General features: G+C 42.8%; 1 protein-coding gene across 1 annotated transcript in view; it reads right to left on the bottom strand.

Annotated features, from left to right (window-relative positions):
* Window positions 1-24,684, bottom strand: part of LOC142588858 (uncharacterized) — a 73,914-nt gene that overhangs the window by 24,344 nt on the left and 24,886 nt on the right. Inside the window, exons 3-4 of the mRNA XM_075700678.1 lie at window positions 6,656-6,714; window positions 40-111 (exon numbers count right to left, since the gene is read on the bottom strand). Of these exons, the coding sequence (XP_075556793.1) occupies window positions 40-111; window positions 6,656-6,714 (131 nt within the window). The remainder of the gene's footprint in view (window positions 1-39; window positions 112-6,655; window positions 6,715-24,684) is intronic.

The following is a 24,684-nucleotide window of genomic DNA, read 5'->3' as shown; positions in this document are numbered from 1 at the left end:
GCACAAAGCTTAGCTGTACTGATAGTAAAAAGCACTTACCACCCGATGTCTGCTTTCCCCCTGTTGCCGTAGTATTCGCTCCAGGGGCTCCAGCTGCACTTCCTCCTTCTTCTGCGGGATGCGTCATACAAAATAGTAAACGGGATTTTTGATCATTAGGTTTTGTAAAAAAAATATAGTCGATGAAATGCATATATTCATGAGGGACCTGATTTTATTATTTCTAGAAAATTAATATAGACGGAATACAACAGGAAACGCATTTCTCGTATGTAATAAAGACGAATAATTTAAACCGAATTGATAGAAAGGTATCACTGTATGGTGGCGATTTAATGCGTCATGATATTCACAGAAGTTAAAAAAAATCAGGGTAAACCAGGGTTTCTATGGCTGCTGCGAACTTAATTAAGCGCTGCTTAGTGTAACATCTGATAGGGGCCTTTTACATTCCAATTTAATTAAGCGAATGTAACAGAAGTGAACGTTCGCCGAAAAAGCACATTTTCAACATTCTAGCATAAAAATGTCCATGGAACCACAACTGTCTTCTGCGTTTGTGTGAGGGCCAGCACCACGAAAGCAATATGTATAATTAAACTTGGAAGCGGGTCTATAGGCAAACAGTATACTAATGAATACTGTTCAAGAGGACAGCTTGTTGATTCGTCAAAGAACTGTGCTGTTGACTATATTGTTCCAGGTGTTTGTCGGCCTACTCATGCACTGCTAGAGCGTGCTCTATCCACACTTACTTCACTGACCTAGGATTGAATGTGAGTGAGTGACAACAGGTGCAATTGCATGGATTTTATTTTTATTTATTTTATTTCTTCATACTGTCAACCCTCTGCTGAGGGTTCTTACAGGGAGGGTTTAAATACAGGCAGACCATATATACAGGTGCATCAAGTGGCAGCGGAATCACAAAAATACATGTTTAACCATTTTTCAAATTCACAAACATCACTGGCTTCTGCCACAAAGCTTGGTATTGCGTTCCAGAGTTCAATCACGGCAGGGAAAAAAGAAAAGCGGAACACATCCCTATGAGCAAAGTATGGACGTAAAACATATTGATGGTTAACACGACTGCTTCGTTTTCCTGGAAGCTGCACATACTTATCTTTGTTGATTTTTAAATGTCCATGTAGTATTCTGTAAAACACTTTCAGACGATTTTTTAGCCTTCGTACTTCTAGTGTTTCCAGTTCAGAAGACTGCAACATCAGTGTAACGGATTCTAAACGGCGGTACTTTGAGCATATGAAGCGCGCGGCACGACGTTGAACTTTTTCTAACTTTGTAGTCATTTCTTTCTGATGAGGGCTCCAGATGACTGAGGCGTATTCAAGTAAAGGTCTAACAAAAGTTTTATAAGCCATCAGCTTTACATCTCGCAAAGCTTGACCTAGTTTTTGCCTTAAGAAACCTAATCTCTGATTCGCCTTCGAGCACACATTTTCTATGTGCGTATGCCATGTCAGATTATGCGTAACTGTAACACCTAGATACTTAAACTGGTTAGCACGAACTAACAAATTACCATCGATGTAATAGTTAAAAGGCAGAACGTTTACTTTCTTAGTCATATGTGTGTATGTTGATTTATTGTAGTGTATATTCATACCCCATAATTTACACCATCGGCTGAAATTTTCTAAACAACGACTAATTCTGAGTTGATCCTGAACATTGGTTACGGTAGAATAAATTAGGCAATCATCTGCAAAAAGCTTCATTTTTACCGGTTCTGCAATAACAGAAGAGATATCGTTTATATATATAAGAAATAACAGTGGGCCCAAGACTGACCCCTGAGGAACACCTGAAAGCACTTGGAGTGGACTCGAGAGGCTGCCATCTAAACTTACAGTCTCTTTACGATCACTTAAATATTCTTTTATCCATAGCACTAATCTTTCATCGATACCTATTTCTCTCAGTTTAAAGATCAGCTTATTATGCGGAACCTTATCGAAGGCTTTTGCAAAATCTATACAAATGACGTCAATCTGATGCTTCTCATCTAAGGCGGCAGCGAGATCATGAACTACTTCAATTAATTGTGTAATGGTAGATAGTCCAGTACGGAAGCCATGCTGGTTTGAGTAAAGTAAACTATTCACTTCTAGAAATCGTAAAATATGTTTTGCGACGATGTGCTCCAGAATTTTACAACTGATACATGTGAGTGAAATTGGACGGTAATTATTTACAAGTGTGCGATCACCGCCTTTGTGCACTGGTATAACTACGGCCCTGCGCCAGTCTGTGGGTAGAGAATGCGTATGTAATGATTTCGCGAAAATTATCGTTAAGTAGTATGACATCCATTCAGCATAGCGTTTCAGAAATTCAGGACAAATTCTGTCAGGTCCACTAGATTTTTTTCCATCTAAACTCAGCAGCAATTGGAACACCCCTTCTTGTTTGATTTCTAGATTTCCCATTAGGTAACGTGTTATATATGGTAAATGCTCGTCTGTATTCATGTTTTTATTATTAGTAAACACAGATTGAAAGAAGTAATTAAAATGTTCGGCAATGTCCGCAGACTTTGTTAACTTTATGTTGTCCTTTACAATTTCTTCAATTTTATCCTTCCTACTGCTAAGATATCTCCAGAATTTTTGTGCGGAACTTTTTAGGAACCCTGTCAGTGTTTGTTCAAAGAATTGCTTTTTGGATAGTGTCAGAGTATGCCTCAATTTCCGAACCTTTTTTCTTTTTACGCAGTCGCTTTAATTTTCTTTTCATGTGAATGATGCCGCGGTTAATGCAAGGTCGGCGTTGTTTAGTCTTTTTTTTTTCGAGTTGGCACAAATCGGTCCACACAATGCTCTACTATATCCTTAAATTCATTCCAAAGCTCATCTACAGTTTTTTCCTTTGCATTGATGAAAATGGAATGCGCGTGTCGCAGATGCGAAGAAAATGAGCTACGACATTTTACTCTTCCATGACGTCATAGAGATGCAGCCATAGCCGCAGGGCATTACCTAAATTAGACGTGACTTGGTTGCGAACCCTGCTCAACCTGCGGCGTCCGCAATGACGCGGCAGGAGGTCTAATCTCACAGGCCGTGAGGTTAATATTATGGTAAAAAAACTACCGTGGCGCCGCTATTGGCGCGCCCAAATGGTCCGCATGTTGACGCATACTTCCCAAGTTTGGAAGACCTCGGCTCTGGCCTTGTGTTACATCAAGTTGTAGTAAAATTGATGCATTCGTTATATTTTTTTTCTTTCTTCATGATAAAACTGACAACATCTTATGAAGCTTAATAGCACACTTTATTTTTAACCCACTATCATTGCGCCCCTCCTTGACGTCACGTCCCATCTACGAAGTACACGAAATTGTGGCGTCGACGAGCCTACGGTATCCTGTGTAACCTCACTGAAATATTCTTCGTGACAATCATTCGAATTATCGCGGCCTACCGAGTCATTTGTTTCACTGCATGTTCGGAAACATATCTATCAACTGGAGCTTTGGTAGGTGAGTGTTTGTGCTTGTGTGTGCGCATGTGTGAGTGTTTGTGTGTCTGGGTGTGTTTTTAAGGCCTCGTGTGTCGAAAAATACGGTGTCCGGCGTTATTCGAAAATTCAACATGCGGCGTTATGGCACAAAAATTCAATTGCATCAAAATTGATCGTACCACCCACGATCATTGGTGGGACTCGAGCACAAGACCTCTCGTGGGAGTCCAACCCTCGGCCTTTCGTGGGACCGAGACTCAATGGCAGCGAAATTATTGGAGCCACCATTGAAGGTAGAGCTGAGAACCATTGGTGTGAAGCGAACCTGCGGCCTTTGGTGTTAAGTAGTGGGAAGTTAAGGCACCGTTACCTAAGACATACGGAATTAGGACACTTGTAAACAAGACCTTTGGAGGAAGAAAACAATTCATAGGAAGCAACAACCCACTCGAATAAGAATGTCTAGTGATTTATTTATGTCTTGTGAGCAGGCAGGCTTTCGCCTTGATGCTCTTTAGCATATTCTGAAGTGGCTGTCAACTTTTTTCCATTTCGGTACAGCCTCTAAAACAAGAACAATTTCCACAGAGATGGACTGGCCAGCATGAGATTTCTGCTGATAAAACGAAGACTGGCATGTATAGATTTGTTATTACTTGACACCAAGCGTTAGAATTTATAAGGAATTATGAGAAGAATGTGTGTGAATTGTAAAAATTACATTGACATTTGAATAACGACAAAGGCGCTTACAATACCGTGGAGTTGGGATAGTAAAATACTTAAGCTGATACGATGGCAGACGTATGAGCGGTGGAGTCGGCATGACAACAAATGGCAAACCTTTTCATCTTTTTGTTTATATCGTATCCGTCTACAGGTAAATATTTTAAAAGATTGAAGCGCGCTGCTGAAAACATACTGAATGGCCAGTGTTGATGTTTACTTTGTAGGTAGATTCAGATCACTGCTTTAGCATCTTTGCAGCGCCTTATGATTCATAAAACTGTTTTGTGACACTGGTATCTTCTAGCAGTAAATTTTCCAGAAATACTAATACACCCTTTTGATAAACGAGAAGAAAGAGGATTAACCGAGGGACACGACTTTTACTAGTCATATCATCAGAAGCCAACTTGCACTAACACCAAAGTCAACATAGGATAACGTCGCTTGTATGTCATGAATGAAGTAAAGAAACGATAAATTATTGGAAATGAAAGTGGATGAAAAAGTAACTTGCCGCAGGTGAGGAACGACCCCACAACCTTCGAATTTCGCTTGCGATGCTCTACCAATTGAGCTACAACGGCACCGTTTGCCAATCCACTTTATTGGGTAAATATGTTTCCTAGTAGGACCCTGGGAGTGTTAGCTAGCGACACCACTCACAGACCTTGGCAGCAGACGCAGAACATTCTTTCTGGCGCAGGGGTCATGAGAACGTGATCTTTTTGGCTGAAGACAACCGCTCACCCTTTTGGGCAGACATCTGACTTTTATTTTCTTTACAAATGGGAATGGCAAGGAAATATTTTTCTGATCACTTAAGTTCAATCTGGTGATCTGAAAATACTCCCGTACAAATTTAGCCAGGGTCAATCATTCGCTTTCACACTACTAGCGGTACAAAATTAACAAAAGCTGCTCGAACGAAAGTTCGCTGTTGTATGAAAATAAGAACCATAAATCTTCCGCCCTTAGAGATCGTGTAGGGAAGACGGTTCAAACAAGGCGGACAGTTGGACACGCTTACTGACACTCATTTGATATATCAGCGGGAAAGTAAGCCCAGAAATAATTCATTTGTTTAATCAAAGATTGTTCTTATTGTTTGATTTGTAATGTGATCCTGTTTGTAGGGTGTCTTTGCAGATTAACCTAATGACTATTTCACACTTCACCGACCTTGAGGCTAATACTGTAAAGAAAGGAATAAGGTTAAAATAAATAAAAAAGGTGGTGCCTGGGGTTTTTTTATAAATTTTTTGCTGAGGTCCACGTTGTGCTAGAACCAAAATGCCTGTTCAACATACAATTTCTTTTGTTAATTCAGCTGCAGACACAAATTATATGTTGCCACTAAGTTGCCGTTTTTCCATAGAAAATGACACTGATTGTTTAGTAATGTCTCTCGTGACTGCGGTTCATCTAGCTCGGTACCTTGAACTTGTAGAGAATAAATATTTGCAGTCACATAATCAGGTTTCAAACACTACACAGTAAAGCTTACATTATTCTTTTGCCTGGGGCTGGAAATTTCAACCTTGTTGACCCTACGAAAACTGTGGAATTAAGCAGTACTTTGTTTTCAGTGCTCTAATGCCGTCGACTTTGCATTATTCCAAAAATGCGAAATTACGCATACTAAAAGAATAATCTCATCTCGAATAGCTGACAATCAATCTATACCCATTGAAGTAAGGTTGAAAGATGGCCGAGTTGGAATTCATGCGTTTCCTAAATCAGTGCTGAACAAGACGGTAACACATACAGCGCTACAGTTGTGCCCTTCCTGTTGGGCCAATGCCATTTTAAGCACTGATTAAAATGGATATCAATACTTGTTAATGACTTTTGCGTTATTGTGTCAGCCTTAGAGAAATACCTAATAGCAAACAATAAATAGCAGATTAGAATAGATAATAAAATCAACTACAATAGTTCCGCATTTTTATTTTGTCAAGAAGAAGCAACTAGGCATATTAGAGTACCTAATAAAGATGTTTGTCGCTATAATGCTTTATGCAAACTCTAACTGCTGCATCTCTGAGCCAGTCATGCAAAAGCTTCGCCACCGGGTTCATGCGTCCGTCACGTTGATGGGGGATACTACGCACAGCCGTACAGCGCAGGACAATATACATGCGGGCGCCGGAAGATCTTACAATCGAATTTTCATTGCAATAACCTTTCTAATTGGCCGTGCTTTTACCATTTAAATACTAGAATACATAACAAATAGCAATATTTTTTTGAGCAACTCGAGTTCTTTTCCAGAGACTTTCTAAATAAGCTTAAATCGTTACAAATGGACAATTTACATTATGTTTGACATCATCATAGCACCCGAAACAATTTTTAGCGCTCCTTGAACAAGCCTAAAATAGAAATAAATGTGGAAGTGTAGGCACTAAGTTTAGCTGTAGTGATAGTAAAAAGAACTTACCACCGGATCCTGACTTTTCCTTTTTTCCCGTAATAGTCGCCCCAGAGGTTCCAGCTGTACTTACTGCTCCTCCTGCGTGATGCATCGTACAGAATACAAAACGCGATTCTTGATCATTAAAGTTTATAAAGTAATACCATCAATTAAAATCATTTATTCTTTAGGGACCTAGTTTTCATATTTGTAGAAAATTAATATTGATGGACGACAACAAAAACACATTTTCCAAACGTAGTATAGAAGAATAATTTAAACAAATTTGATTCAAAGGTATCGTTGTATCGTGATGATTTAATGCCTAATGTTACTCACATAAAGTTAAGAACTTTCTTATCAGGGTCTCCATGTCCGGTGCGAGGCTAGTCGAGTGCTGTCCTGTGTACCATGTGACACAGGTTTTTACATCCCACTTTAATTAAATGCATTGAACAGAAGTTACGGTACTGCAAGAAGCACATTTTCACATCCTAGCTGAAATATGTCCATGGAACTTAACTTTAAAAGCTGGGGTATACGCAAGCAGCATACAAATCAATAGTGTTCAAGAGGAGAGCTTGGTGATCGGTAAAAAGTCTGTGTTATTGACTATATTGCTCCATGCATATCTCGGTATACTGGAACGTGCCCTCTCCCCACCGACTTCAATGATTTAGGACCAATTATGAGTGATTGACAAGAGGTGCGATTGCATCGATGTGTGTAGAAATGAAGTGAGCGCAATGAGCTTTAATAAACAAGAATGTGTAGAAGTGTGACTGCCGGTCAACATAGAGGGTTCATGCAAATAAACGACAGTGTGTTTGAGTAGAGGTGAGATTGAACATGAGTGACTGTCGATATGTGTGAGTGGAGGTAGAGAAAAGAATGCGAGCAAGTCCTGCTGGGCATATCTCAACGCGAGTAGGATTCGTAGTGGGAGCCGGAATCTGTTATTGAAATCCAGTATGAACTCAAGCGATTTTTGGCGAGTGTATATTTCTGCACAAGTAGAAGTGTGATTTGTCCCGATGGGAGGGTGTAAAGGAGTGTGAGCCAGTATAACGCCTCAAAAATTTTCGGTAAGTACGAGTACTTTTTCAAAGAATACTACTGCCACATGTTAGAAATTTATAAGCCCTACAAAACACTTCTTGCACACAAAAGGATCCCCTTTTAGGAAGTATCAAATTAGTGAAACATAATATCGCAGGGTCGTCGATGAGGAAGCGCTAGCACTTAGTCAGAATCAGAGGACGAACTGAATTACAGTGCTGGCTTCGTGGTATCTGCACGATCGCGAACTGGTTAACACATAGTTTCCAGAGAACAAGTGAGTCACGCATATTTTACTAGTGCGCCGTTCGCACAGTGGTCCCGCCGGGCAGAGACAGGAGCTCACCCGACCTTTCCACAGCAGACAATCGACCCTAACAGAAGGCAACCGGACTGGTCCAACTACGCGAGCCGCTGTTTTGCCGACGCCTTCTCATTTCTACCATAGGTGGTGGCTGAAGAAGTCAGTGTTGTTGCCAAGCCAAGAATATATGCACCTTGTCAACGTCACAAGTGGAAGACTACGCATCAATCAATGTCAAACAAGCCCGTGGGCCTCCGCTCCTCATTGGTGAGGAGCTCGGTGACCAGTTGTTGCGCAGCAACATGTGCCGCTTTTGGTCGAGAGGGACGCCAGCCCGCAAAGCACCTTGTTCATGGAATTTTTATTTTTGTTCATACTTATAAGCCGCCGCCTCTTCCTGGCTACGGCGGCAGATTTGCCTCTCAATCGTTTTGCTGTGTTGGCTGACCAAATCTGCCACGTGAACACTCCAACGTCACATGTTCCTTCGTTACGCAGGAAAATTCTGTTGTTTGAAATATAAAACACCACATACATTAACTTCCTGGTGTCATAGCCACTCTCCAAACGCCGTCACGTCGTCACGTCTCTCTGCGCGCCAATGGCGTTGTTCCACTCCGTGCAACGACTCGTCGCGCAATTCGAGGGCCTATCAGATCTGCTGGAACCACAAAAAGTTCGACGACAATGCCCGGAAATGTACTTTGACTTGCTGCTGGAAGGAAAACGACCAGTGGAATCGCTGGTGGCGGCCTCTCACCTCGCTCCTCAACACTGCCGTCTCTACATGATTATATACCGAATCATCGGGATGAGGTTCCTAGTTGCCGTGGCGGCAAAAGTACGTATGCTATCATTTACCAACGCACAGCCCTGTCTCAAGTCTTCAAGACTAATTTCTTATCCCTCTAAGCCTTCAGGCGTGTATAGGCTATGCCTGCCACTCTGGCTCTATTGTTAATAGAGCGTAAATTGTATCTTTTGCCTCTGCCTTTTCACGCGTAACAATTTCAAAGCGGGCGGTTTTGGCTGTATAGGCGCTGCCATATTGCTACGCAATCACAGTTACGGTGGGTATTATGGTTAGCGACTGCAACCGCCGCAATTTTGTCGGCATACCACCTTCTTGCAATAAGTGCCTGGATCATCAGATGCCTCTGTAACGTATTATACACCTACCAAGAAAAAGAAAACTCTCTAACCCAGATTATAGGCAGACGGTTACGCGCGTTACTATGTTCCGAACCGTATAAACATCGCCTGTGGTCAACTCCCACCTTCGGCAGTGGTGCAAGTTACTTTGTAGAATGATAATAGCCTTTTTTTACTATGAGGAATGCCTGTATGTGAAGAAGCCTTGTACGCGTTTTAACAACATGGAAAAGCTACGCGGAATGTGGTCACAGAATGGCTTTCTTGTGATAGATAAGCCGTACCTATCAGACGAGAAACGGGATTGTTCTTGCGTATCTACGACGTAGGTTGCGACGGTTTGCTGGAAAAGTGGTCATAGTTTGACGTAATAGTTCTACGGAAACGCGCAAGGTGGAGACAAGAAATTAATAAATGGAAAATGAGACATTTACCCTAACGTAGCTAACTGCTGCAAAGGGAACCGATACGGGTTCCTCGAAAAAAGGGTTCGCAGTTGAAGAAAAAATTGTCGTGGTGCAGGACCGAAACCCGGAACTACCGCCTTTCCGGGGCACCCGCTCTACCATCTGAGCCAACCAGGCGGCTAGCAGATGGCAGGCCAAGTCGAATTTATCAACAACTCAGAAGCAAAGGCAAGAGTTTGACGTAATAGTTCTGTCGAAACCCGCAAGGTGGAGGGAGGCGATTATTAAAAGGAAATTGAGACATCCACCCGTACGTATCTAGGTGATGCAAAAGAAATCCATATGAATTCCTCGAAAGAAAGGTTTGCAGTTGAATAAAAATTCGTCATCGCCCGGGACTCGAACCTATGACCACCACCTTTCCGGGCAGCCGCTCTACAATCTGAGCTAACCAGGCGGCTAGCAGATTGCAGGCGTAGTCAAATTTATCAACACTTAGCTACGTTATAGCACTTACCTACGTTCGGGTGGATGCCTCATTTTCCCTTTATTAATTACTTCACTGAAATGAAATCGAGGGTTCAACAGAAGCCCGTCTGGTTACGATGAAACATGAAGCAATAAAACGACGGAGACCGACCAAAAGAAGTACTAAAAATGATTCAATGTAAAAGATGTTTCGGCATCCCTACGGAAGCCTTGTTCACAGTGGGATGAAGGAAAGTTCACGGAAGCTTATGTATACACCAGATCGTGACGTAAGCAGCGCGTGTATGACGGGGGGAGGTTTCCTTCATTTCTATTGAGCGTGTGACGTGTTTTTTGTATCTCCAGCGATTCCAGATACAACCGCGATTTCAGGTTTCTTTCTTGGCCGATAACTCTCGAGCGATCCCAGTCAATCTTGTAGCCCGTTGCATCCGTGTGCTCGGCAAGGGCATTAGAAACTGTACGTTTCTTTTGGACATCTCTCTAATGCTGCCTCAGTCTCGGTTTCAAGTTGCCTGATTCACCGATGTATGCGTAGTCGAAATCTGCGCAGGGTATCTTATAGACTACGCCGGGAAACGATTCTCTCGGAAGCCTGTCCTTACCGCCAACGCGTGCTTGCCTCAGCTTACACATGGCCACGTGCGCCACCTCAACGTCATAACTGCGCAGAATGCGAGACAAGGTTTCGCTTATCCTCGGAACGTAGGGTATGGCAGCACACTTTCTTGGAAGGGGATTAGCCGGATGTACTGAATTGGACAGGCGGCGTTCCACAGCACTCAAAAAGGACATGGGATAGGCGCTTGCCGAGAGATCTCCTCGCTCGTGGACCAAGTCTGTGGAATGACTTTCTGCTGCGGTACAAATGCGGATCGCACAGTTGAGTAGGGAGGCAGCAACCGACCTTTTGTGAGCGTCAGGATGAGCGGATTGAAAGTTCAGGTAGCGGCCAGGGTGAGTGTCCTTACGGTATACGCTGAATGAGAGCCGTATATCGCGTCTGGTGACAAGTGCGCCTAAAGAAGGGAGTCTGCTGTCGACCTCTGTCTCAACTGTAAATTGGATGGCCTTTTCCTGACTGCTTAAGTGCGCAGTGAACGAAGCCCAAGCGCTGCGCCGAATCACAGAAAAACCGTCGTCCACATAGCGCCCAAAACTTTTGGCCTAGGACTGAAGGACGCGAGAGCACAGCTTTCCAAACACTCCACCGCAAGAATGGCAGCAGTAACAGAGACGGATGCACCCATTGCCGTACCGTGGACTTGCCTGTACAAGCATGCTTCCATACCCTACGTTCTAGGAATAAGTGAAACCTTGTCTCGCATTCTGCGCAATTATGACGTTGAGGTGGCGCACGTGCCCATGTGTAAGCTGAGCAAGCACTCGTTGGCGGTAAGGACAGGCTTCGGAGAGAATCGTTTCTCGGCGTAGTCTATAAGATACCCTGCGCAGACTGCGACTACACATACATCGGTGAATGGGGCAACTTCAAACAGTGACTGAGGTAGCGTCAGAAAGATGTCGAAAAGAAACGCACAGGTTCGAATGCTCTTGCCGAGCACACGGATGCAGCGGGCCACAACATTGACTGGGATCGCTCGAGAGTTATCGGCCAACAAAGCAATATAACATAGCTGTTGTATCTGGAATCGCTGGAGAAACAAAAAACACGTCACACGCTCAATCGAAATGAGGGAAACCTCCCCCCGTCATACACATGCTGCTTACGTCACGTTCTGAAGTATACGTAAGCTTTCGTGAACTTTCCTTCATCCCATTGTGAACAAGACTTCAGTAGGGAAGCCGAAACGTCTTTTTGATTTGATGATTTTTAGTACTTCTTTTGGTCGGTGTCCGTCGTTTTATTGCTTAATTACTTCCCTCTACCTTGCGGAAACCCGCAGAGCTATTACGCCAATCTCTTGCCTTTGCTTTTAAGTTGTTGATGAATTCGACTTCGCCTGCCGTCAGCTAGCCGCCTGGTTAGCTCAGATAGTTGAGAGGCTGCTCTGGAAAGTCGTTGGTTCCGGGTTCGAGTCCCGGAGCAGGAGGAATTTTTCTTCCACTGCGAAGTTTTTTCTTTCGAGGAACCCGTATGGATTTCCTTTGAAGCACTTAGCTACGTTCGGGTGGATGTCTCATTTTCCGTTTATTAAAAGCGGCCATGCAACACACTGTACAGGTGCCGGACAACACTTCTTTCAAGCCAGCATATTTACTCTATATGTTGACTCAGCCTGTGAAAGACCAAAGAACAAAATGAATTGTATGATAAATACGTACCGAACTCAAACCCAAGTTATCGGTATCATAAGTATTAAGGCACAAGAAGAATGTGGCTTCTTCTCAACTGGAAATTTTCGCAGCACCCGATGCGACATTTCGCTCTTTCCTGACGTCATAGGTAGGCTGTCATAGCAGCAGGGCATTAGGGTAAGTAGACGCGACTTGATTGCGAACCGTGCTCATCCTGTGGCGTCAGCGGTAACGCGGCGCGATGTCTGATCTTGCAGGTGGTGACATCAATTTTATGGTAAGAGATATCTAACGAGACGCCGCTGTTGGCATGCCCAAATTATCGGCATGTTGACGCGTGGCTCTCAATTCTAGAAGACCTTGCCTCTGGTTGTGCGTTACTGAAGATTGTAGTAAAATTATTGCCTTTGTTATGTTCTTTTTTTTCTTTATAACACTGACGACATTGTGTGAATGTGAAGGACACATTATATTTATAGCCCATAATCATTGCGCCCGCCCTTGACGTCACATCTCGTCTGCGAAGTAAACAAAATTATGGATTCGCGGTGACCACGACTTCCAGTATATCCTGATTGAAATATTCTTCGTGACACTCCTTGGAATGATTGGGGCCTTCAGAGTCAGTCTTTTGTTCCTGTTCGGAAGCCTGTCTATAAACTGTAGCTTTTGTAGCTGTGTCTTTTTATTCAGCTGAAATCCTTAAGCACCTCAAGAGCGGAAAAATCCGTTGTCTGGAGTTATCGAAAAATTGATATTCTGCTTTCGCGGCAGTGTAACTTAATGGCAACAATATAATGAAGCCAGCACTGATGGTCGAGCCCAGAAGCATTGGTGGAGGCGAACCTACGGCCTTTGGTGTCAAGTGGGGCGAAGTTAAGGCACCGTTAAATAAAATATAGGCGACTAAACACTCGAAGCCATGACCTTTGGTTGGAGAAAACAACTTATAGGAAGTAAAGACTCGGTCGAATGAGAACGTCAAGTAATTAATGTCTTGTGGGTTACAGACTTTCACCTTGATGCTTTTTAGCATATGCCGGAGTGACTGTCAACTTTTCCCAATTCTGTCCTATCTCTCCTACAAAACAAAAACTCTGCAGACAGGGACTGGCCAGCATGAGATACTTATATATGAAAAGAAGACTAAAATCTATAGCATTGTTATTATTCCATGACAAGCGTCAGGCTTTAATGGAATTATGGTTTGAAGGCGATATGTACGATATGAAGACCATATTAATGAAGTGCAAACGTTATGAGCTTTTCTTACCCGTGTCATTTTTGAGCCAAATTATTTAAAATATTCAAACGTGGAACTGAAAATATACTGAATTGCTAGTGTTGATGCATATTTTCTAAATAGAATCGGTTCAGTGCTTCAAGAACTTTTGAGCACCTTATGATTCTTTAAACTCCTTGGGTATGCTGGTATTTTCTTACAGAATATTTCCCAGAAATATCTATAACCTCTTTTGGCCAGACATCTGACTGACTTTTTGTTTATAAATGGGAATAACAAGAAAAAATGTATATTTCTCTTTTGAAACTGAAGTTCAATCAGGTGCTCTGTAAACACTGCCGTAGAAATTTCACCGCGGTCAAACATTCACTTTCGCAGTACTAGCGATGCAAAATCAAAATAGCTTCTGTAACGAAAGTTCAGCGTTGTGTGCAAATGAGAGCAGTAGCTCTCCTTTCCTTAGAGGTCCTGTAGGTGAGACTGTTGAAACACAGGAAGGGAGGGGGGGAAACAGTTGGGCACCATGATTGACAAACGCTTCATAGCTCAGCCATCCAGTAAGCAGACTGCAATATATTGTTTTGTGTGATCAAAGACCGTTCTCATTGTTTGATTTATAGTGTACTCGTGTCCTTAGAGAATTTTCGCAGACTACCCTAATGACTATTTCACACCTTTAGGCTAATATTAGCGATAAAGGAGGGAACCTAAAATAAGTAAACGATGTGGTACATTGTTATTTTTAAAATAATTTTGTGCTGAAATCTGTGTTACGCTACAGCCAAAATGGCTGTTCAGCATACAATTTAATTCATTCAGGTGCAAAGTTGAATTGTACAGGTACCACAAAGTTGCAGCTTTTCCACACAGAAAGACACTGTAAAATGGCACTAATTGTTTAGTACTGCTTCTCGTGGCTCGGTTTCATCTAATTCAGAACCTTGAAATTATAGAGAATCAATATATTGCAGTCACATCAGGTTTCGAGAACCACACATGAAATTTTACATTATTTTTCTGCCTGGCGTTGGCAATTTCAACTTTGTTGAACCTAGGTGACCTGGAGAATAAATCGGTGTGTTGTGCTCCGTACTATCATGACATCGACTTCACATTGTTCGAAAAATACCGAATTACGCATGTTGGAAAAATGATCGCATCAGAAATATCTGACAACCACTTTACACCCATTCAAGCGAGGTTGAAAGGCAACCCAGTTGGTATCCTCCCATTTCATATATCAGCGCGGAAAACTAGTGCAACTTATAGACAGCGCTCATTCTGGTTCCTTCCTCTTTGCCGCCGCCATTTTCTGCGCTGACTAAATTAATGTATATATACCCATGCTTATCAAAGACTCTTGCGCTTTTGTGTCAGAGTTAGAGAAAGACTAAATAGCCATCAATAAATAGAAAATTATCATAGATATCAAAAATCGATTACGATATATCCGCATTTTTACTTCGTTGAGAGGTAGCAAATATCGATATTAGAGTACTTAATCAAAACGTTTATTTCTATGATGCGTTACGCAATCTGTAAATGCTGCATCTATGAGCCAGACATGCAAAAATTTTCGCCACCAGGTTCATGTGTATTTTTTTTCACTTTTATGGGGTTCGTTCGATACAACGTACTGCTTTACAGCGCAGTACATTATATAGGCGGGCGCAGGAAGATGTCACGATCGAGTTTTCACTGCAATTACCTTTCTGATTGGCTATTATTTTTTTTTCGTTTATATAGTAGAATAGATAGCAAATACCATATTATTACAGTAACTCGAGTTATTGTCAATTGCAACTTCCCAAATAAAACTAAACCCTTACAGATGGGCAATTTCAATTATGTTTCACAGTACCATAGGTGCCAACACAAACTTTAGTGCTGCACGAACAAACACCAAATAGAAATAAATGCGAAATGTAGGCACAAAGTTGAGCTGTAGTGATAATAAAAAGAACTTACCAGCGGATTCTGATTTTTCCCCATGTGCCGTAGTATTCGCCCCAGATGATCCAGCTGCACCTGCTCCCACTCCTGTGTAATTCATCATACACAATAAAAGACTGCACTCCTAATGATTGTTTTTATAAAATAATACCGTGCATTAAAAGCGTATATTAAATAGGGACCTGATTTTTTTACTTATAAAAAATTACCATCTATGAAATAACAAAAAATGTATTTTCTGTATGGAATATGGACGAATGAGGTAAACCGAATTCATTCAAAGGTATTATTGTATGGTGATGATTTCTTGCGCACAGTTATTAACAGAAGGTAAAAAATCAGGGTCCCGATGACCGCTGCAAAATTAATTTAGATACAGCTTTGTTGCGGAACCGGCTAACAGACTGCTGCAGGGTAGGGATATCACTTCGCATACCGTTACTTGGTTCCCGGCGCACATGGGGACAGTGTAGGGAGCCCCGCGTAACCTCAACCAGGTGGCGCACAGGGAGGCACGAGGATTAGTGTGCCGTGTACTCCCTGAAGGGGCTGGATCTCCCGCTCCTGAGTACAGGGACCAACTGTTAACCTACAACGACATCACCAAGCACTATTACTTAGGGCGCAGGGCATTCCCGTTGCCACATCCTAAATTAAGTAGGCCGCAGGCGGTTACATTAAGGCTTCTGCAGACACGGACGTACCCTAACCCGGTCATCATGAATAAAATTAATCCGGACTGCGGGGTTTCACTCTATTGTAGTAAGTGTGGGGGTTTGCTCGATTTACAACACATGCTGTGGCGCTGCTTGGCGTTGGCCGGTGATGGTTCTCGAGGTGAACAGTGGTGGCAGCGAATGCTGCACAGTGAAGTGCTGGCGGACCAACTCAGGGCTGTCCAGAGGGCCCGTGTGATGGCAGAGGGGCTCGCCCTCTCTGTACCGACGTGGGAGCGGCCCGCATCAGTCCCAGACTGATCCCTCAGGACCTAAATAAAGTTCTCCATACCATACCATACAGCTTGAGTACTATCTGATAGCAGACTTTTTCATTCCAATTTAGTCAAACGCCTGTAACAGAGGTGAAGGTTATGCAAGAAGAACATTTTCAACATCCTACCAGAAAAATGTCTGTCGAACGACAATTGTGTGAGTGCCAGAACCACAAAAGTAATATGGCCACTTAAAATTGAAAGCTGGTGTATACGCAAGCAGTATACGAATGAATATTGTTGAAGACAACAGCTGGCTGATTGGTCAAAGAACTTTGTTGTTGACTATATTGTCCCAGGCAGATCTCGGCCTACTCATGAGCAGCTAGAACGTGCTCTACGCACAGTGACTTCACTGACCTAGGATTGATTGTGAGTGAGTGACAACCGGTGCGATTGCAAGGTTCTGGGTGGAAATGGAACGCACGCAATGAGCTTTAGTAGACTTGAATATGTAGAACTGTTACTTCCGTCAACGTTGAGTGTCCATGTAAATAAACCACAGTAAGTTTGAGTGGAGGCGAGATTGAACAGCAGTTACGGTCGATGCCTGTGAGCCGAGGTAAACAAAGGAGGTTGAGAAAGTCCTGGAGTGTGAGTCTCAACGCGAGTATGAGACGTAGACGTAGTGGGTGCGGGCATCTAGTCTTGAAATCCACTATGAACGCAAGCGATTCTTAGCGAGTGTATATTTGTGCACGAGTAGAAGGGGGATTTGAACCGATGGTACTGAGTACAGGAGTGTGAACCAGTATAACGCCCAAAACGTTTTCATTAGGCACGAGCACTTTTTCAAAAAAACTACTGCCACATTTCAGAAATATATAAGCTCTAGAAAACACTTCTCGTGCACAAAAGGATCGCATTTTAGGAAGAATGAAATTACTGAAACATAACCTCGCAGGGGTCCTCGTTTAGGAAGGGTCCACACTAAGCCAGCATAAGAGGACGAATTGAATTACGGTGCCTGCTCCGTGGCATGTGCGCAACCACGAACTGGCTAACAGATAGTTTCAGGAGAACATGCGAGTCACACATTTTTCCTTAGTGAGCCCTTCGCAAAGTGGTCATGCCAAAGACAGACATGGACTCACTCCACCTTTCTATAGCAGCCGATCGACACTAACACAAGGCAGCCGGACGAGTCGATTTTCTAACTCCACTGCCGCCATTTTTCCAAAACACCACTCAAGCTTCGCGCAATCAGTCCAAGGTGGAGTTCTATCTTCACCACACTACCTCGATGACCACATGGTCGTACGACGCCTGCTCATTTCTACCATAGGATGTGGCTGAAGAGGTCAGTGTTGTGGCCGAGCCAATAATAGACACACCTTGCCAACGTCACATGTGGAAGACTACGTATTGATCATGTCAAAAAGCACTTGCGCCTCCAGCTCCTCATTGGTGAGAAGCTCGGTGACCGGTGGTTACTCAGCAGCATGAGCGACATTGCGTCGACAGGGACGCCAGCAGTCAAAGCACACTGTTCATGAACTTGTTATTCTTGCTCTTGTTTAAAACCGTCCGCCTCTTGCTAGCTGCGGCGGAACATTTGGCCCACAATCGTTTTTGCTGTGTCTGCTGGCGAAATCTACAACGTGAACATTCCGAGTTCACCAGTTCCCCCATTACGGGGAAAAATTGTGCTGTTTGAAATATAAAGCACTACATACATTAACTTTCTGGTGCTGTAGCCGCTCTCCAAACGCCTTCACGTCTCTCTGCGCACCAACGGCGTTGTTCTGCACCGTGCAACGACTCGTCGCGTAATTAGAGTGCCTATCAGATCTGCTGGAACCGCAAAATGTTCGACGACGATGCCCGGAAAGGCACTTTGACTTTCAGCTGGAAGTAAAACGACCACTGGAGTCCCTGGTATCGGCTTGGCAGCTGGCTGCTCGACACTGCCGCCTCTTCATGATTATAAAACAAATCATCGGGATGAGGTTCCATGTTGACGAGGCAGCGAAAGTAAACATGCTACCATCTACCAACGCCCATCTCTGGTCCAGGTCCGCAGGTCTGATTTCTCATCCCTCTAACTTTTCATGCGTGTCTAGGCTGTGCCTGCCAGTCTGGCACTATTGGAATTAGAGTGTAAATGGTCTCTTTTGTCTCTGTCTTTCCGCACGTATCAATATGAAAGCGGGCTGCCTTGGCTGTATGGGCGCTGCCATATTGCTTGGTATCATGGTTACGGCTGATATTATAGTTAGAGACTATAACGGCCAATATTTTTTCGGCATTTAACGTGCTTGGGCTAAGTGCCTAGCTGATCAGGTGCCGCAGTAACGTATCATGCACCGACCAAGAAAAGGGAAACTCTTTAATGGAGACTGTAGGAGACAGCGCGCTACTATACAGCGCACCGCTTGGATATCGCGTGTGTAGAACTCGAACTTTCGATAGTGCTGCAAGTTACTTTGCAGAAAAGTATAGGAATTTTTTTACTAGAAGAAATGCATGTATGAGTAGCAGTTTGTGCGCGTTTTATCAAAATTGCGAAGCTACGCGGAATGTCGTTTGCCGAATAGCTTCCTTGTGATAGATACGCCGCATCTTTCAGACGACTAACTGTATCGTTCGCGCATACTTACGCGGTAGCGTTGGCACTACACTGTAAAAGTGCACAAGTGCCACACTGTAAATTGGCCCTACAACGCTTTTCTCAAGCTAGCACATTTGTAGTTGATCTAGACTTGGCCTATCAAAGAAAAATAAACAAAATTAATTTTATGATAAATAGCCCACATAAACCCCACTTTATAAGTAAGATCAATATTAAGATAGAAGAAAAATCAGCTACGACATTTCACTTTTCCATGACGTCACAGGGACGCTGCCATAGCAGCAGGGCATTAGCCTGAGTAGAGGCGACCTGGTATCGAACCTTGCTCAACCTGCGACGTCCGTTATGACGCGACGGGAGGTCTAATCTCGCATGCCGTGACGTAAATTTTATAGTAAAAGATGTACAGCGACGCCGCCGTTGGCGCGCCCAAATTGTCGTCATGTTGAGGCGTCCTTCCCAAGTTTGCAAAACCTCGACTCTGGACGTGTGTTACTGAAAATTGTACAAAATTCATGGATTCGTTTTTTCCCTTTTTGCTAGCTTAAACTCGCAACATCGCATGAAGCTTAATGACACATTATATTTTTAACGCACAATCATTACGCCGCTCCTTGACCTGACGTCCTGTCTACGAAGTACACAAAATCCTGGAATTCTTCAGAGATGGACTGGCCAACATGAGATTTCTATATAAAAAGCGAAGTCTAGCATCTAGACCTTTGTTATTATTCGACTCCAAGTGTCAGAATTTACATGAATTGATGAGAAGAGGGCGTGTGAATTGTGAAAATAACATAACACTTGAATCACGACAAAGGCGCTTAAAATATGTTGCGATTGGCATTGCAAAATATTTAATATGATAATGCGGCAAATGTGTTACGGTGTAGTCGCCGTAACAACAAATTGCAAAGCTTATCAGCTTTCTTCAGCCGTATCCCTCAGCATGTAAATAATTTAAAACATTGAAGCGCGGCACTGAAAACGTAGTGAATGGCCATTGTTGATGTATATTTTGCCGATAGATTCAGATCACGGCTTTGCCAACTTTGCAGCGCCTTATCATTGAAAAAACTGTTTTGTGACGCTGGTATCCTCTAAGATATTTCCAAGAAATAGCAGTACACTCTTTTGGGCAGACATCTGACTATTATTTTGTTTAAAAATAAGAATTACAAGAAAATATTGTTTGAACACTGAAGTTCAATCTGGGGCTCTGCAGACAAACCCGTAGAAATTTCGCCGAAGCCAATTATACGCTTTCGCAATACTACCGGCACAAAATCAACAAGACCATCCGTAACAAAAGTTCGCCGTTGTATACCAGCGGTAAATCCACTTCGCTTAGAGATCCTGTAGGTGAGACTGTTTAAACAAGGGAGCAGATGGGCACATTTATTGATAATCACTTTATAGGTCTGCGAGAAAGTAAGCAGACAGAAAATTAATTGGTTTGTTTAATGTTCTCATTTCCTTTGTAGTGTGCTCCTCTCTGTTGGAAATGATCGCAGATTGCCCTGAGGACTATTTCTCACAGAAGGACCTTTAAGATAATAATATCAATAAAGGAATGTATTTCAAGAAATAAAGAAAGTGTACATGTGGTTTTTTAATTACTGGGGTGAGGTTCACATTGCGCTAGAACCGAAATAGCAGTTCAACGTACAATATAATTCAGTCAGGTGCAAAGACGAATTGTCCAGGTACCTCAAATTTGCTGTTCTTCCACACAGAAAGACTCGGTCAAATGAGAGTAATTGTCTAGTACAGTCTCTGGTGGCTCAGCTTCATCTAATTAACAACCTTAGAATTATAGAGAATCAATATCTTGCAGTCACACAATAAAGTTTCAAGGACCACGCATTATATCTTGCACTCTTTTATTGCCTGGTGCTAGAAATTTCAGCCTTACTGACCCTATGAGAAATCCCAGGTAAAGCGGTGCTTTGTTTTCAGTAGGATAAAGAAATCGACTTCGCATTGTCCAAAAAATACCAAATTACGCATATTAGAAAAGTTATTGCATCTGGAATAGCTGACAACCACTCTATACTTATTGAAGTAATGTTGAAAGCTGGCCGATTTGGAATTCATGCATTTGCTAAATCAGCGCTGAACACGACGACAACACATAGATAGCGCTCGTCCATGGTCCTTCCTCGGGGGTTGTTGTCATTTCCCGCACTTCCTTAAAAGGATAGATACCCGTGCTTTTCAATGAATGTTGCGTCATTGTGTCAGCCTCATAAGAAATACTAAACAGCAATCAGTAAATAGCAAATTATCGTAGAAAATTAAAACCAGTTACAATAGATCCGTCTTTTCACTTTGCCAAGACGCGTTGCGCAATCTGCAACTGCTGTATCTCTCAGCCACGCATGCAAAAGACTTCGCCACCAGGTTTCCGTGCTCGTTCACAATCATGGGGGTTCGTTAGCTACAGTGTAGAGCCCTACAGCGCAGGACATTAAATATGCCGGCGCCGGAAAAGGTTACGATCAAATTTTCACTGCAATCACCTTTCTGATTGGCTGAGGTTTTTAGATTTATTTAGTTGAATAGATAACAGATAGCATATTTTTGAAGTAACTCGAATTCTTTTCCATAGAGACTTCCCAAATAAACTTATCACCTTACAAATGGGAAATTTGACTTATGTTTGGCAGCGTCACAGAGGTCCGAATAATTTTTAGTGCTGTATGAGCAAGCACTAAATAGAAATAAAGGCTGAACTATATGCAAATAGTTTAGGTGTAGCGAAAGTAAAAAACACTTGCCATCGGGTGCTGACCCTTTCCCTGGTTTCGTAGCCACCACCGCTGAGCCTCCACCTTCACTTCCTGTGACCCATGCGTGATGCATCATAGAGAATAGAAAGCGCGCTTTTCGATAATAAAGTATTGTAAAATTATACCGTTTAATAAATGCATAGAATAAATAGGGAAATGATTTTAGTATATGTAAAATAATAAATTGATAGAATCCAACAATAAAACGCATTTCCCGTATGTAAGAAGAAAGATTACATTAGACAGAATTGGTTAAAACGTATCTAGTATTGCGATGATTTAATGCGTAATGTTACTCACAGAACGTTAAAAAATCAGGCTCTCGATGGCCGCTGCGAACTTAATCGAGCGCTGTATTCTGTACCATCTGATAGCAGCCTTTTACATACCAATTTAATTAAGTGCATGTAATAGAAGTGAAGGTTCCGCAAAAAGCAAGTTTTCAACATCCTAGCTGGTAAATGTCCATGAAAGTACACTTTATTTTGGGTGTGCGTTCATGAGGCCCACTACAACAAAACTAATATGTATAATTTCGAAAGCTGGTGTGAGCGCAAGCAGTGTACAAATGAATATTGTTCAAGAGGACAGCCTGGTGATTGGTTCAAGAACTGTGTTGTTGACTTTATTGTTCCCGGCATATGTCGGCCTACACATGAGCGGCTGGAACGTGCTCGATTCACAAGGACTTAACAGGCCTAGGACCAAAAATCAGCGCGGAACCTGACAGCAAAACATAGCGCTCGTCCTGGGTCCTTCCTCTTTGGTCGCCGTCATTGTCCGCGCAGATTCAAGGAATGGATACCCATGCTTGTCAATGACTGTTGCATTTTTATGTCAGCCTTACGAGAAACACTAAATATCAATCAGTAAATAGCAAATTATCGTATATATTAAAATCAATTACAATAGACTCGTCTTCGTACTTTGCCAAGAGCCAGAAGAAAGAGATAATAAATTATTTGTTAAGAATGGTTATTGTTATGATGCCTTACAAAATCTCCAACTGGCTCATCTCTGGGCCAGAAATGCAAAAAAACTTCTACACCTGGTTCATGTGTTTGTTCACTTTGCTGGGGTTTCATTGGTTAGAGTGTGCAGCCGTAAAGCGCAGGACATTATATACGCGGGCGCCGGAGGATGTTACGGCCAAATTTTCGCTGCAATAGCCTTTCTGAATGGCTATGCTTTTTACATTTAAATACTAGGATAGATAAATACGATATTCATTGTAGTGGCTCGAGTTCTTTTCCATTGCGACTTCCTAAAAAAATTAATATCCCTACAAATGGGAAATTTCACTTATGTTTGACAGGCTCATAGATGTCAGAATAATTTTTAGTGCTACATGAGCAATACAAAATGAAAATAAATGCTGAAGTATCTGAACTGCTTAGCTCTAGTGAAAAAAAATCTCAGTGGCCTTCCATTCTGTAAAGAAGGAGGACCAACGAAGATTTGTATATGGGCCCCATAATGGGAAACTGCACGTCCGCTGCGGGCTGGCCCGGCGTTGCACTAACTTCGGGATCCACCCGCATATGGGGAGTGCTTAACGTCGGCTTCACCTCAGCCACGGGTTGGGCCGGTATCACACAATCTTGTGGATCCGCCCCCATATGGGGAGTTCTCAACGCCTACTTCACCACCACCGCGCGTCGGCCCGGCATTACACTCTCTGCGGGATCGCCCCACGTAGGGGTTGCGATAAATGCTTGCTTCACCTCCGTCACGTGTTGGCGCGGCATTCCACTACTTCCGCATCCGAGCGTGTATGAGGAGTGCTTAACGCCTGTTCCACCTCCGCCGCGGGTCGGCTCGGCATTGCACTATCTTCAGGCTCGGCCCACCTATGGGAAGTGCATAACGCCTGCTTCACCTCCGCCGATGGTTGAGCCTGGGTTGCACCACCTCCGGGATCAACCAATATATGGGGAGTTCTTTCCTAACGGAAGGGAAATTTCCTTGGAATGCACAGGTATACAGCTTCACTGCAAAAGCGCTTACCACCGGATACTGACTCTTCACCTGGTGTCGTAGTCCCCGCCGCAGAGGCTACACCTTCTTTTCCTGCGTCTCCTGCGTGATTCATCATAGAGAATAGAAAACGCGAATTTGGATCATCAAGTTTTATCAATTAATCCCGTATAATAAAAGCATATATTGAATAGGGACCTGATTTTATTATTCTTTAATTGTAAATATCGATGGATTACAAGACAAAACGGATTTCCCGTAAATAAAAAAGACGAATAAATTAAACAGGAATTATTCAAAGTTATCATTGTATGTTGATGATTTAATGTGTAATTTTATTCGCAGAAAGCTAGGAAATCAGGGTCTCGATGGGCGCTGCAAACTTAATCGAGCGCTGTCTCTGTGTACCATCTGATAGCAGTCTTTTACATTCCAATTTAACTAAACGTATATAAAACAAGTGAAGGTTCGGCAAAGAGCCCGTTTTCAACACCCTTGCAGAAAAATGTCTGTGGAGCTATAATATTTGTGTGTGTGTGTGTGTATCAGGGCCAGCACCACAAAAGTAATATGTACACATAAATTTCAAAAGTGATGTATAAGCAAGCAGTATACACACGAATACTGCTCAAAAGGACAGCTTGGTGATTGGTGAAAGAACTGTGTAGTTGACTATATTGTTCCAGGCACATGAGCACCTGGAACATGCTATATGCACACTTACTACAGAGAGCTAGGATAGTTTGTGATTGAGTGACAACAGGTGCGGTTGCATGAATGTGTGTGGAAATGGAATGCGCGTGAAGAGCTTTAATAGACATGGGTATGTAGAATGTGACTGCCGATGAACTTTGAATA

The sequence above is a fragment of the Dermacentor variabilis genome, chromosome 7 (assembly GCF_050947875.1).
Source record: "Dermacentor variabilis isolate Ectoservices chromosome 7, ASM5094787v1, whole genome shotgun sequence".
NCBI lineage: Eukaryota > Metazoa > Arthropoda > Arachnida > Ixodida > Ixodidae > Dermacentor > Dermacentor variabilis.
This window is presented reverse-complemented; position numbering and strand designations above follow the sequence as displayed.